The 14,740-nt window shown below is 50.7% G+C and overlaps 1 protein-coding gene across 1 annotated transcript in view; it reads left to right on the top strand.

The window, feature by feature from the left end:
* The window catches only part of C3 (complement C3), a 26,200-nt gene extending 14,216 nt beyond the window's left edge, over positions 1–11,984 (top strand). Inside the window, exons 27-41 of the mRNA XM_021217932.2 lie at positions 570–668; positions 2,132–2,288; positions 3,136–3,299; positions 4,533–4,691; positions 5,164–5,223; positions 5,310–5,400; positions 5,521–5,572; positions 7,206–7,293; positions 7,410–7,499; positions 8,524–8,629; positions 9,217–9,306; positions 9,659–9,742; positions 11,403–11,486; positions 11,567–11,702; positions 11,799–11,984. Of these exons, the coding sequence (XP_021073591.1) occupies positions 570–668; positions 2,132–2,288; positions 3,136–3,299; positions 4,533–4,691; positions 5,164–5,223; positions 5,310–5,400; positions 5,521–5,572; positions 7,206–7,293; positions 7,410–7,499; positions 8,524–8,629; positions 9,217–9,306; positions 9,659–9,742; positions 11,403–11,486; positions 11,567–11,702; positions 11,799–11,940 (1,602 nt within the window). The 3' untranslated portion in view covers positions 11,941–11,984. The remainder of the gene's footprint in view (positions 1–569; positions 669–2,131; positions 2,289–3,135; positions 3,300–4,532; positions 4,692–5,163; positions 5,224–5,309; positions 5,401–5,520; positions 5,573–7,205; positions 7,294–7,409; positions 7,500–8,523; positions 8,630–9,216; positions 9,307–9,658; positions 9,743–11,402; positions 11,487–11,566; positions 11,703–11,798) is intronic.
* Positions 11,985–14,740: the final 2,756 nt, after the last annotated feature.

Genomic DNA, 14,740 nt, shown 5'->3' with positions numbered 1-14,740 from the left:
TCTTCAGACACTCCAGAAGAGGGCATCAGATCTCGTTACAGATGGTTATGAGCCACCATGTGGTTGCTGGGATTTGAACTCTGGACCTTCGGAAGAACAGTCGGGTGCTCTTACCCACTGAGCCATCTCACCAACCCCCAGATTTTTTTTTTAATGTGGGCTCTGGAACATTAAACTCCGGTCCCTGGGCTTGAGCCACTTCTCCGGCCTCTGCTAACTGCTTTGACTCATGATATTTACCATTTCCTCTGGGCCTCTCAGGAGGTAGCCCCACCATAAATCAAGAAGCAGTTCTCTGAGCAGCTGGGCCCCTCGTCCTTCCTCCCTGTTGGACAAGAAGCCCTGTGAGGGTTAGAACCCATGTCTGCTTTTCCTCAGCCATTGTGCCAGGGACAGCAGTGCAAGGGGACCCTAATAGCAGAGAATGAGCATACGATTCAATTGATTCACACTAGAGAGTTTGATCCCCCTGCGGGGGAGCGGGGAGCTGAGCCCAGACTTCAGATTCTTCAGGGCGCTTGATAGCCGAGTGGGGACAAAGAAAGACCTGCTTCTGCTCCTGTTCACAGGGTGGCTTCCGGGACAGCAAGGAGGCAGACGTGTCGCTCACAGCCTTCGTCCTCATCGCACTGCAGGAAGCCAGGGATATCTGTGAGGGGCAGGTCAATGTGAGTGTCCTCTCAACCCTCCATCCTGTTGCCCTCCCCAGCTGTGATCAAACACTCTGAAGTAAAGCAGCTTAAGGGAGGAAAGGGTTTCTTTCCTTTCCTTATGGCTCCAGATCGCAGACCACCCCTGCGGAGAGTCAAAGCAGAGACTCTGAAGGCAGGCGTGTTTGCTGTTCCATACAGCATTGCCTCAGACCAAGACCTCACCTCTCACAGCCAAAGAAATGATGCTGTTTGCCGGCTTACCCTGGCTAGCTTTCCTAGGCAGTTTAGGACCACCTGCCTAGAGATGGTGCCACCCACAGTGGCCCTCCCACATCAATTAACAATCAAGACAGCCTCATCACAGACACGACCACTAGAGCTGATCTAATCTAAACAATTCATCAACTGAGCTGACACTCTGGGCCCCGTCACACTGACAATTAAACCTGACCAGGGGAGTTGTTCCCTTGACCTGGGAGATTTGGCCCTCTCTGTTGACTACCTAGGGGTCTTGGGAACAAATCATGACACCTGTTGGCTATCATTGTTTGACCTCAGAGGTCTGGCGTGTGACTTTTCCTGGGGAGAGCCGAACAAACATCTATCACCCTAGGACAACAGACGGAAGAAACGGTTCTGCCCAAGTTCAGCTTGGCGAACACGGTGTCAGGTGTATTGGGGGTCACTTAGGGGAGCACGGGTGACTCAAAGGCAGCCAAAGGGCCAAAAGACCCACCACACCATGGGTGATAAGTCAACCAAAGCTGTACATCTGAAGTCCCCTGCCCAACAGGTGGGCGGGCCCACCAGAGAGACTCTCACCCCAGCAACTGTATGCTGTCTTAGTAAGCCACGTGGATGGGGCTTTGTGCATCTCAATCCTTTCTTTAGAGCCCCGAGCACTTGTGAGTTTTTGGAGCCTCCTGAGTCTTGGTCTAAGTCTCCCATTGTCTTCCTGAGTTTTATGAGTGTCCCTGCATCTTGGAGGGACTATTCCAACTTAGAGCACAGAGCTGCATGTCCAAATTCAATGAATGAATGAATGAATGAATGAATGAATGACAAACCCACAGCAAAGATGGGATGGTGACAGCGATGGTGGAAGAGGATAGCTCACACAGACTTAGACCGACATGCTGCATTTGGCTTCTAGCTTATGCCCATTTGGGACATTTTACACCATCAGTTTGTTCAGTGACATCCCCTGGGGGAGTATTTATTTACACAACCATAATTCACCTTTGTTTCGAAGCAGGACTCAACTGCTCAAGAACCCACAGTCACACACTCTGCTGTACATACCTAATGTACAGACTAAGCTAGACACATAAAAGTGTTCAACAAAAAGGTGCCACACAAGTGTCCCCAACAACCAGGGGACTCTTAAAACCAGACACATCAAAGGCAAGGGAGCTCCGAAGGACAGCTACCATCCTGGTAGCCCAGAAGTCATGTGAGACCCCCACTCTCTCTCACAGAGCCTTCCTGGGAGCATCAACAAGGCAGGGGAGTATATTGAAGCCAGTTACATGAACCTGCAGAGACCATACACAGTGGCCATTGCTGGGTATGCCCTGGCCCTGTTGAACAAACTGGAGGAACCTTACCTCAGCAAGTTTCGTAACACAGCCAAAGGTGAGAGATTGCCTCAAGGGGAAGGGGTGTGTGCATGGATGGGGAAAGGGCCACCTCAAGGGAAAGGAGTGTATGCGTGGGGGAGCTGAGGGGTCACCTCAAGGGAGAAGGAGTGTGGGGGGTTGAGGGGTCACCTCAAGTGAGGAGGGGTTTATGGGTGGGTATTAAGGGGTGACCTCAAAGGGGTGCAAGGCTAGGGCATGAGGGTGGGTTCTGGATTTGTACACTGAGCCAAGATGCATGGCTCTCAGCTGAGAGGGGATCCATAGCCCACACTGAGCTGCACTGGAGGCCTCTAAAGTAAATCAATGTAAATCCCACAAGAGGCCTGCTGCATCTTCCGTTCAACCATACACTGGGCCTCTGAGTCAGAGGGAGGAGAAAAGGTGACTGAAGCCAGTAGACTAGAAATGGTCTTGACTTCTTTTCCCGTTTCTGTTATAAAAGACCTCGATAGGGGCAACTCAAGGGAAGAAGGGCTCTGTTCAGCTCAAAAGGTCAGGGGTGCAATCTGTTGTGGCAGGAAAAATCAAAGCAGTGGGACCTAATCAGGAAGCAGAGAGATGGCCAACGAGCTCACTAGCGCTCTGTCTGCATTCGCCATCTTACACAGTCTGGTATCTCCACCCCAGGGAATAGTCCTGCCCACCATCGAGATGGGTCTTCCCACATCGATTAACACAGGATTAGCCCCGACTCACACGGCCAGGGGATTCTCAGATGGACAGTCAGCACTGAGCACCGGGACATTGAACATAATAAGCATGGCCACCTGGATCTGGGGAAAGCTAGCTCCTTAAGTCACACCCAGGCTACATGACTGAGGGGCTGGGGTGTCTCTCTGCAGATGGGAACCGCTGGGAGGAGCCTGACCAGAAGCTCTACAACGTGGAGGCCACATCCTATGCCCTCCTGGCCCTGCTGCTGCTGAAAGACTTTGACTCTGTGCCTCCTGTGGTGCGCTGGCTCAATGAGCAAAGATACTATGGAGGCGGCTATGGCTCCACCCAGGCAAGTGGCCTCGAGCTCCAATGGCTTAATTCCCACGTCTCCCAGGCATGCAACCCTTGTGCCTGAGGAGTGAGGGGACTGCAGGAGAGCTGAGAAAACTAGAGCACATGCCTTGTTCCAGTAGATTATAGTCTTCATTCTGCTTGGTTCCTAGGGTTCCCATACATGTTCTCATCAAAACATTCTAGGTCATGTTCCATGTTTCTAAGCCCCCTAATGTCACACTAACTGGAGACTTGTAGGTCACATTTCTAGTTTCACCAGGCTCTTAATGCACCCCACACACACACACTAGAAGGTTCTAGAACATGATCTCAATTTGACTAGAGTACCAGGGTCCCCATCTCTCCATGTGTGGGCTCTAGACCGTGTTCTCAGTTTCCTTAGACTCCCAATGCCTCCTTGTCACTGGAGGGTTTTAGATCACATCCCTCATTCCAGGGGACCTCCCATGTTCCCCTCTCTCTTATGTGGGTTCTAGATCATGTTTTCTATTCCACCCCCCCCCCCGCCAGGGTGAGTTCTAGACCAAGTTTTCAGTTCCACCCAGGCCCTCGTTACCACCTTTTGTCCTCCACATATTCTAAGGCATGTGGTTAGGGGATGCTGGTGAGTGGACCCTACATGAGGGCACTGCCTGGAGTCTCTTTCTCTAGGGCCCCCCAGGTGATGGTTTTGGCAAGTTAAGGCAAAACAAGCTCAGGCTACAGCTTGGCCTTTCTTTCTCATGGGCTGTCAATCACTTCTCAGCACCTGTTCCATCCTCAACCACTTTAGAGTTTGATTCTTCCACACTCCAGCTTTATTCTCTTTCTTATGAGATGGTTCCAGACTAAGTTCTGGCCTCTTAAGCCCTAGTCTAAGCCTCCTTCCTCTTGATGGGTCTAGATTTTCTGGTGGAGTCTGACTTGTTTTCATCATTGGTAACTTCTGAACAAAAGCTCACCCCCTTGTAGGGTGTCTAGACAGGTCTTCAGTGGTCAGTCACCTCCACTGCTCCCTTTACACTCTGGGGTTCTAGACCACTGAATGACTTCTGGCCAGCCGTGGTCTGAGCTTCTCTCAATGAAGCTCTGGGATATCCACTCCCTTCCACCTATATCGTTGCATTCTCCAGAATGTTCTCTGTGTGCTCCTGCCGCCATAATTCTCACCTACACATCATCATCTCCCCAGGACACCCTAACCGCCAGGTAGAATGCAAAGCTAACCATCCTACCCCACCGGTTCTAGGCCACCTTCATGGTATTCCAAGCCTTGGCCCAATATCAAACAGATGTCCCCGACCATAAGGAATTGAACATGGATGTGTCCTTCCACCTCCCCAGCCGTAGCTCCGAAACCAAGTTTCGCCTGCTCTGGGAAAATGGCAACCTCCTGAGATCGGAAGAGGTACAGCCTTACCCACCCCCACCCCACCTTGTTTTCAACCCTCTGTACCAGCCAGGGCTGCAGGAGGGGAGGTCAGATAACTGTCAGGGCCCTCAGAGTCAGAGGAAGCTGACCCCTGTGTATGTGTTTGTTTGTGTATAGGTGTGTGTGTGTGTGTGTGTGTGTGTGTGTGTAGACCAGAGGACAACTTTAAATGTCATTCCTCAGGTGCTGTCCACCTTGTTTGTCAAGGCAGAGTGTCTCACTGGACTGAAATTCAAATAGAATAGGCTAGCTGGCCAGCAGGACCCAAGGAGCCCTCTGTCTTTGTCTCCCCAGTGCTGGCCTATACCCAGTTTGCTTTGCACGGATTCTCAGGATAAAACCTAGGCTCTCATGCTTATAAGACAATCACCTTGTCTACTATGCCATCCCCCCCTGGTCCCAAAGCTGGCTCTTAACACCCCCTCTTCTCTCTCCCAACTCTCTGCAGACCAAACAAAATGAGGCCTTCTCTCTAACAGCCAAAGGAAAAGGCCAAGGCACGTTGTCGGTAAGGAAGGGAACCCACATCTGCCATGTCCACCACCTTCCCTGTCCACCCCTTGCTCTCATGAGACTTCCCTCTCATCTCACCAGGTGGTGACCGTGTATCATGCCAAAGTCAAAGGCAAAGCCCCCTGCAATAAGTTTGACCTCAGGGTGAGCATAAGACCAGCCCCTGAGACAGGTAAGAGGAATAAAGATCCCCCCGGTACCTCCCAGCCCCACTCCTGTCCTACCGCCTGCACCCCTCCTGAATCAGGACCCAAAGGCACCTCCTCCCATCTTTCCGTTTCTATGTTTGTAGTCAAGAAGCCTGAGGAAGCCAAGAATACCATGTTCCTGGAGATCTGCACCAGGTAAGGATCCTGATCCTTAGACTCCTTCTGTCTGCTTGCCAGTTTGTGAACACTGATGGAGCATCTGCTGGGAACCAAGGCCAGGGTTACAGAGTGGGGAGTGGCCGTGGTAGTCTCAGGCAAAAGCTTTGAGAGGACTCTCTTCCCAAGAGTGTCATAGTTCTTGTATGACAGACACTCCCAGACGATATTTGTTGAAACAATTTTTGTGCCTTCATGGCCTTGCGCACAGGGTCTTCTGTACATTTTGGAGTGTGGTGAGATCTAGAGGCAGATGTTTTCTATTGGCTTGGTCTGAAATGGTAGGGATGCCTCATCTGTATGTGGAGGGACTTCCAGGTGCTGGCCCTATGTGACTGATTGTCACGGTCTTCTCCATGGGGTGCTGTGATCATGTGACAAGGGCCTGGTCTGGAGTAGGTGACATGCCTACTGTCCCCAAGTCTGAGGGTCCAGGGTTTCTGAACCCATTCAACCTTACCAAGTTTTCTGGCATGGTCCCCTGCTCCAGTTGCTCTCTCATCCTTTAGAAAGCCTTCTACATCGCGGGTGGTGTTGGGCCTGAGCTCATCTCCACCTCCTTCATGAACAACACTTCTTCATTCATGCTGGCATCCCTCTCACCACACAGAACATCTCTCACAAAACCCCAGGGTTATGTGAGAGTCCCTCCATTTTCTCTCCTAAATCATCATTGATGTTATGGTCAAAAAAAAAAATTGCAAGAGGAATTTTCATTTTTCTTATGTGTTTCCTCTTTCCACGACCATGTGTGTGTGTGTGTGTGTGTGTGCATTTCTTCATGCCACAGCATACACGTGAAGGTCAGAGGACAACTGCAGAGGTTGGTTCTCTTTTCTGCCACGTGTGTTCTGGCAATTGAACTCAGGTTGTCAAGCATAGTGGTTAGAGCACCTGTACTCACTGAACCACCTCACTGGCCCTCCACCTTGTTCTTTTACAACTTGACCTGGAATTTGCCAAGTATAATAGACTAAGCTGGGCCATGAGCCCAGAGTTCCTCCTGACTCCATGTCGCCAGGGCTCGAACTATGAGCATGTACCAAAGAAATAGCTCAGTGGTTAATGATGCTAGCCCACCAGGGTTGACCTTTTGTTCTTTTTTTATCATGGAAAGTGGATGATCAACCTCAGGTCCTTAAGCTTACACAGGAAGCACTTTACTGATTAAGCTGTCAAGTCAGCCCACCATGCCAGCCATCTACACTCCACATGCCAGCCCTCCACGCTGCTGTGGTTTAGTTTAGTTTAGGTTAGGTTTAGGTTTTGGCTAGGTTTTATTTTATTTGAGACACTGTTTTGCTTTGTAGCCTAGGCTAGCCTGCGTCAGCTTACTAAGTGGCTCAGGCTAGTCTCAGCTCAGTCTTCCCTCCCAACTGCCGAGACAGCAGCATGAACTGCCATGCTTGCCCGGCTGACAGTATCAACTGCCATGCCTGGCTGCATCATCTACTTATATTGCTTCCAGACAAGGGTTTTCCAAACCAAACCCTTCTTCAGTGCTGGGTGGGAGGCAGGACCCTGGGGCCCTGATGAGACCCCCCCTCATCCGAGCACTGGCCCTGTGCCATGCCCATCCTGAAAGCTGACAACCTTTTCCTGCCATGTGCAGGTACTTGGGAGAGGTGGATGCCACTATGTCCATCCTGGACATCTCCATGATGACTGGCTTTGCTCCAGACAAGAATGACCTGGAAACGGTAAGGAGACTTGGGACTGGGGCCTAGGGAAGGAGTCTGAGGTCTGGGAGAGGCTTCGAGGAGAGAGGGAGGGATTTTATTTTATTTTATTTTTAACCAGCTCTGCTCTTCCCTAGCTGACCGCTGGAGTAGACAGGTACATCTCCAAGTATGAGATGAACAAAGCCTTCTCCAACAAGAACACCCTCATCATCTACCTAGAAAAGGTAAGTCCTGTCCCCAGGGAGGCTTCTGTGCCTCCTTTCCCCTTCCTGTCTGGCTTTCTCTCTCCATCTTCACATCCAGCTCATGTTAGCCCCAGGCTTGGGAACACAGGATCTGTGCTATGAGGAGATAGGAGAAAGTTTGTAAGATAAGGTGACCAATTCAAGATCATCCCCTTCCCCCTGGAGCCTAGTGCTCTGTGATCAGGAACCCACACTCCTTCCACCTCGTGGCTCTGGAATCTCCAGGACCTTGGAGTTTTCAGCCACGGCATAAGAAAAGTACGTGGGTTTGTCTGATTGTGGATGCCCGGGTCTCTCAGTGTAGCCTGAACTGGTCCCAAACTTACAATCCTCCTGCCTCATCCTCCCGAGTGCTGGAATTATAGAGATATACCTGGCTATATGTGATGCTCTCATGATCACGGTCATAGTGCCCTTCATTTTGTTCTAACAGACTACCTGAGGCAGCAGAGTTCACAAAGAGAGTTATTTAGCTCAAACTTTTTTTTTGGGGGGGGGGGGAAATGGCTCAAGACTGGTTGTTCTCACTGTCTATCCTCTAACGAAAACCTCCCAGCATGATGGCAGGAGGAGCCCAAGAGAAAGGCCACACCCAGCCAGGAAACCAGAGCCACCATCACAGCAACAAATCCACTCTGCTAAGACCTGGCCATCTCCTCCCAAAATGGTTGCTAAGCCCTTAAGACCTTAAAGGCACCATCTACTTAATACTTTCCAGGCTGTGGCCTAGATGCAGAGAAATCCCATCAAACAACAGCAGGCCGACACGGATCTGCTGGCGAGAGCTTGTTCACCTGAATGCCCCTAAATCAGGGTGACTCTGGAAACAGTCTTGCTCCAAGCACCGTAGAAAAGGAAGATAGATTTAACGACCGATCATTTGTTTTCCCACACCTTCTAGAACCTGCCTGGTCCCTCAGGAGTGTGTCCTGGCTCCAAATGCCAGGAGTGTGTCCTGGGCTCCCTCTGTGACACCTACTGACCAACCCAATCCTTCCCTCAGATCTCACACACCGAAGAAGACTGCCTGACCTTCAAAGTTCACCAGTACTTTAATGTGGGACTTATTCAGCCCGGGTCCGTCAAGGTCTACTCCTATTACAACCTCGGTGAGCAGCCAGGGCACAGCTTGGTAGCTGAGCCCTCCTGGCTTCCAAGGATCCAGGATCAGAGTATCATAGGATCCTGGGGCATCCATACGCTGAGCTTCTTAGAGTCCTAGGATTTGTTTCGTTTTGTTTTGTTTTTTTGTTTTTTCAAGACAGGGTTTCTCTGTATAGCCCTGGCTGTCCTGGAACTCACTTTGTAGACCAGGCTGGCCTCGAACTCAGAAATCCGCCTGCCTCTGCCTCCCAAGTGCTGGGATTAAAGGCGTTCACCACCACGCCCGGCTGAGTCCTAGGATTTGGAGAACGGTCCAACGACTCGCAAAGATCTAGAGGCAGGGAGGGCCTTAACATCTCAGGGACCTAGAATTTGACATCTGAGGGTTCCAGGACGCTAGGTGGAGGTTTCAAGAGACCATGGTCTGAAAGAACAAAAGATCAGAAAGCCTAAGGTTTGGGCATCGCTGGGTCTGAGGTTGGCGACTTTGCATCTCAGGGCTGAGGGGACTCACTGCGCATTTCCTAGCAGGAGTGGTCTTTCAGGTGGAGCCCCCGGCCCTCTGACCTTCTCCTACCTCTTCTCCCCACAGAGGAATCGTGCACCCGGTTCTATCATCCGGAGAAGGACGACGGCATGCTCAGCAAGCTGTGCCACAACGAAATGTGCCGATGTGCTGAAGGTGGGCGCTAGGAGGCTGCGAGGGGCGGGCCCAGGCAGGACACACCCACAGAGATGCTCCACCCCCATGGGGAAGGAGGACCTGGGAGTGGGCACTAACAGGGGCGGGCCCAGGCAGGACACACCCACAGAGATGCTCCACCCCTATGGGGATGGGCACTAAGAGGGGCGGGCCCAGGCAGGACACACCCACACAGCAGCTCTGTTGCTGTGAGGAAGGAAGGACTAGAAACTATATCCAGGGGACGTGGAGTAGGATAGGTGTTCCCTCTGGAACCAGCCCCGACACAGAAAGTGGATTTGGGGTGGTGGTTGGGGGCTACTCAAGAGCCTGTGTGCACCCCACCCTGCAGAGAACTGCTTCATGCAACAGTCACAGGAGAAGATCAACCTGAACGTCCGGCTAGATAAGGCTTGTGAGCCCGGAGTCGACTACGGTGAGAATGGCTGCTGGTAGCTGTCAGACCCTGTGGATGTGAGAGTCTGTAACCAGTGGGGAGCAGCAGTGGTGGTGCTTGTGTCCCTGTCAGGCTGTGGTTGCATGTGACTGTTGTGTAGAGAACATGTGTAGATATGTAGTGAAGGGGTGGTCTGTGTTGTGTGATGGTTTTTTTGTTTTTTTTTTTGTTTGTTTGTTTTGTTTTGGCAGAAACTCACACCAGTTAGGGCACTGATCACCCAGGTCCATCTTGCTGAACCAGCCAGTTACTGGGATCACCCCTAAGAGCTGGGGTGAGAGGTTCCTTGCAGAAGCACAAAGACTGTAGATGGGGACGATAGCTCTGTTCATATGGCTCTGGATACCCGGGCATGGGCTCCCGGATTTGATCCCCCAGCACCCACGTAAAGAACCCAGCATGGCAGCAAATGTCCTGAACCCAACCACAGGAGAGGCGGAGGCAGGCGTTCTCAGGCCAGCAAGCCTATCCACACAAAGTGAGGCCCAAGTTTTGATAAGACCCTGCCTCAGAAACCAAGAGTAAGAGATGTCTCCGTGCGTTAGAGCATTCCACCTCAGGCTCATGACAGCCTGTATCTTCAGCTCCAAGAGATCCAGCACCCTCTTCTGGCTTCTGTGGATCCACAGACACACACATCAAACAAAAAAGGACAAAGTTGTCCTCTAAGCTACACACACAGACACACACGCGCACACACACACACACACACACACACACATGAAAGGCTTTATTTCATCTTACAGCTCACAGTTTGCTATTAACTGTGAGCTGTAGGAACTGCAGGCAGAGACCGCAGAGCACTGCTGCCTTTTCTTCCACAGCCCAGACCCACCTGCCTAGGTATGGCACTGCCCACAGTGGACTAGCCCCTCCTTGTCAGTTAGCCATTGAAAGGCCTCCCAGACATGGCCACAGGCCAAGCTGATGGACAATTTCTCAGTGGCGGTTCCTTCCCTCGTCCTGGATTTGTCAAACTGACAGCTGATTCTATGACACGTGAACATGCTCGAGCGCGCGTGCACACACAGTAGCTATAGCTGTGCATGTGCCTGTGGCTTTGGGTGTAATTGCGTGCAGCTGAGGGTTAGACGTGTGTTGCAACTGTGCATGACTTTGCCTGGCTGTGTGTGAAACAATGTTCAAGCGTGACTTTGGACAGCAATCATGGCCATCAGGAAAATGACTGTCCTTACACATGGCGCTATCGGGTGTGGTTTTGCAGATTGCCACAGTTGCATGATGCTGTCATTGTGGCATTGTGGGTGATGGTGCGGTGAGCAGCTGCCTCTGTGTATACAAGTACACCTGTAACTCTACCTGTGTGCATGGAGTGTGTGACTGTGAATGTGTATGTGGGTCTGTAACCTCAGTTATATGACACTTTCCCATGGATGACTGTCTGTACGCATCTCTAACTACTCACAGAAACCTATGACTTAGCCCGTGAGTATGAACGTGGCAGTGGGATGGCCTTGTCATGTGTGTTCCTGGGAGGGGACAGACTGACAGCAGCTCTGACTTAGCATTATCTCTGCTTGTAGGCGTGGGAGGGGGTGTCACATAGTCAGGTGCATCTGCTGGTGAGGGCCCCGTGACCAACCCTACTCAAAACCCTCACTGCCCTTCCCCTCCACAGTGTACAAGACCAAGCTATCCAAGATAGAGCTGTGGAATGATTTTGATGAGTACACCATGACCATCGAGCAGGTCATCAAGTCAGGTACCCAGCCCTCTTGTCTTCCTGCCTCCCCAGCCCGACTGCCTTTGCTGGGGTTCAACCTCCCATTCCCTGCCCTGCAGGCTCAGATGAGGTGCAGGTAGAGCAGGAACGCAAGTTCATCAGCCACATCAAGTGCAGAAACGCCCTGAAGCTGCAGGAAGGGAAGAAATACCTCATGTGGGGCCTCTCCTCTGACCTCTGGGGAGAAAAGCCCAAGTAAGTGCCCACTCTGCATGTGGGTATGCCTGCCCCTCTGGCCCCACCCACTCACCCCAGGAACCTGCCCTTAACTGCGTGTTCTTCCTTCCTCAGCACCAGCTACATCATTGGGAAGGACACATGGGTGGAGCACTGGCCTGAGGCAGAGGAATGCCAGGATCAGAAGTACCAGAAACAGTGTGAAGACCTTGGGGCATTCACAGAAACTATGGTGGTTTTTGGTTGCCCCAACTGACTGCAACCTAGCTCTCTAATAAAGCTTGAGTTGTATTTCACCCACCTTTCAGTGTTTTTGTTTGTTTGTTTGTTTTTGTTTTGTTTTTCTGTTACACAGTTTCTCTGTGTAGCCCTGGCTGTCCTGGACCTTGCTCTGTAGACCAGGCTGGCCTTGCCTTTGCCTCCTGAGTACGGGGATTAAAGGCCTACATCATCACAGCAGACACTTTGTATTTTTTAATTTATTTTATCTTTAACCTAGGTACTGATGTAATGTATGTCTACATGAGTTCATATGTGCCATACGATTGTTGGTGATCTCAGAGACCAGGAGAGGAAGCTGGAGCTACAGATGGCTGTGAGCTGCCCAAAGGGGAGCTGGGAACCAAACCCAGGACCTCTACAAGTGTTCTTTACTGCTGAGCCACCACTCCATCCCCAGTAATTTACCAAAATTCTGTCTGTGTCTGTGTTCAGAAGAGGGCTTTAGATCTCCTGGAACTGGAGTTACAGGTGGTTGTGAGCCGCAAAATTATAGATGCTGGGAACCGACCCTGGGGCCTTTGCAAGAACAGCGTTAACCACCTTACCTTTCTGTAGGGGGAGGTGCTATTACTAAAATTTGGTTCCCTCATTGGTTCTTGATTTGGTCAATACAGAAGGCTGGAGGAAGGGTAAAGGTGGGACTTCCAGGTCCCAGGAAGAAGAAAGAGGACGCAAGAAAAGAGAAGGGCTTTTGCAGCCATGCACTGGAACAAGAAGAAAGCAGCAGTCATGTAAGATCTTGGGGAAATTCGAACCGCCACCGGTGGAGTCTGGCTAATGTAGGCTAGCTGATACAGGTTAGCTGTTTAGGGCAGCAATTGTGCTACCTGACAAGTTCTGAAATAATAAAACCGTCTAGTGTTTTTCATTCCTCAGAGCTAAGGTGGGCAGAGAAAGAGAGAAACAGAGAGGGGCCGGGGGAGTGCAGACAGCAGCTCCCAGCTTTCCCAGGTTAGGGGTTGGTTATGATTGATCCTGAGCACGGACCACAGTCCTGGGTAAGGCCAGGAGCTCGGGCTGCATGCAACCCGGGCAAGGCGGGTAGCGTGGCTTTTAAAATTACACACAGCACCTTTCTCCAGGTAGGTGAACCATGTTTGTGAGAGGATTTTACTCACTTTTACTGCAAAATCAGCAGTCAGCTAGGCTGTGCTGGGATTATGTGGGCTCTGAGGATCGACATCACACAGCAAGCTCTTAGCCAACAGTTATCTCTCAGCCCACTCTGGAGTTTCTAGAGGTACCTATGGTCTCCCTCCCCCACCAACACACACACACACATACACACACACACACACACACACACACACACACACACACATGCTCACTCACAGCTCAGCCCTGTCCTATCTGATTCCCCAGCCGTCTCTGTTCCATGCGCTACTGTGACTCACACGGTTTGTGCCGCTGTTTCCTCCAGGTGTAGATGGTCCTTTGTGGACTGCAGTTCATCACACTGGCAGGGTTCAGGAAAGTTACAACTCCTGGGTTCCTGCCCTGTGTGCATTCCTGTCCTGACTTTCGTTAATGATGAACTACAATGTGGAAATGTAAGCTAAATAAACCCTTTCCACCCCAAGAAGCTTTGGTCATGGTGTCTCATCACAGCAAGAGGAGCCCTGACTAGGACACGCTCTTTCCTTAGAGTTGTTCACTGCCTCTGGCTCTCATGCTCTTTCTGCCCCCTCTTCTAGAATGACCCCTGGACCATGGGAAGAGTAGGTGCAGGGCAAATGTTTCATTTAGAGGTGAAAAATCTTCAGTCTCTTAGTCTCTGCTGCTCTCTGTGTTAATCACCAACTAATTCAAATAGAAACTTCTCAGATGATGGTTGAAAGCTGCTCTGATCTTTGGTTGGGATGATGAGTCATTGTAAGTCAATAGGATGTCCCCTAGGTCCTGTGGCCCAGTCATGGTACCAGGTAGAGGATTCATCTTGTGAGAGGGACTTAAGTCCAATCAGAAGATGGCTGGTTACACATATGGTGTTGGGTTCACTATTGGTCAGTGGGCATCCCTTGCCGGGCCCATTGTTATTACAGCTTGCAGGGGTAGCAGCTCTGTGACACTGCTGGTGACTTTTTTTCCTTCCTGCACCGTGAAGGTCAGCCAAAGGGAACGAAGCCCCCAGGACATATCGCCTCAACTCTTTCATGTTCTATGACTCAAGTATGTGGTGTCTTCAGCAATGGGGTCTGACCATGAAGTCCTGGGCTTAACCAAGGGCCTTGGCACTAGTCTGTAAGGTTTGAAAGTGTCTATGGGACCTCATTAGCCAACAACCGTCCAAAAAGCAACCATTTCTGGTATTGGGCTTTTATCTGTTAGCCAGTGGTGTCTAAGGGGAGTGATATCACTCCATTCATTATAGATTAACACACACACAGTAAATGAAGTATGTGGAACACAGAGTTGCATATGTCTGTTTCAGCTACCTTCAGAGTTAGTAAGTCTAAGAGGAGTGACATCACTCCATTATAGATTAACACACACACACACACACACACACACACACACACACGTGTATGCACATATGTAAATGAAGTATGTGGTACATAGAGTTGCATATGTCTGTTTCCTGCATATGTCCTTCAGAGTAAGTAACTGTCCCATATTTCTTCCTCTACCATGACCTCACATCCACCACAATGTGGGGAGCCGCCCTCACATTCGCCATTACAAGATAGCGCTGATTGTCCTGTGCTCTAACAAACAAACAAGGCAGCTGCGCATGTGCTGGGTAGATTTCCATTCCCTTGTGCCCTGCCTTTCCC

This window comes from Mus pahari, chromosome 18 (assembly GCF_900095145.1).
Source record: "Mus pahari chromosome 18, PAHARI_EIJ_v1.1, whole genome shotgun sequence".
Taxonomy (NCBI): domain Eukaryota; kingdom Metazoa; phylum Chordata; class Mammalia; order Rodentia; family Muridae; genus Mus; species Mus pahari.
Note: the sequence above shows the minus strand (reverse complement) of the source record. Positions and strands in the feature narration are given on the sequence as shown.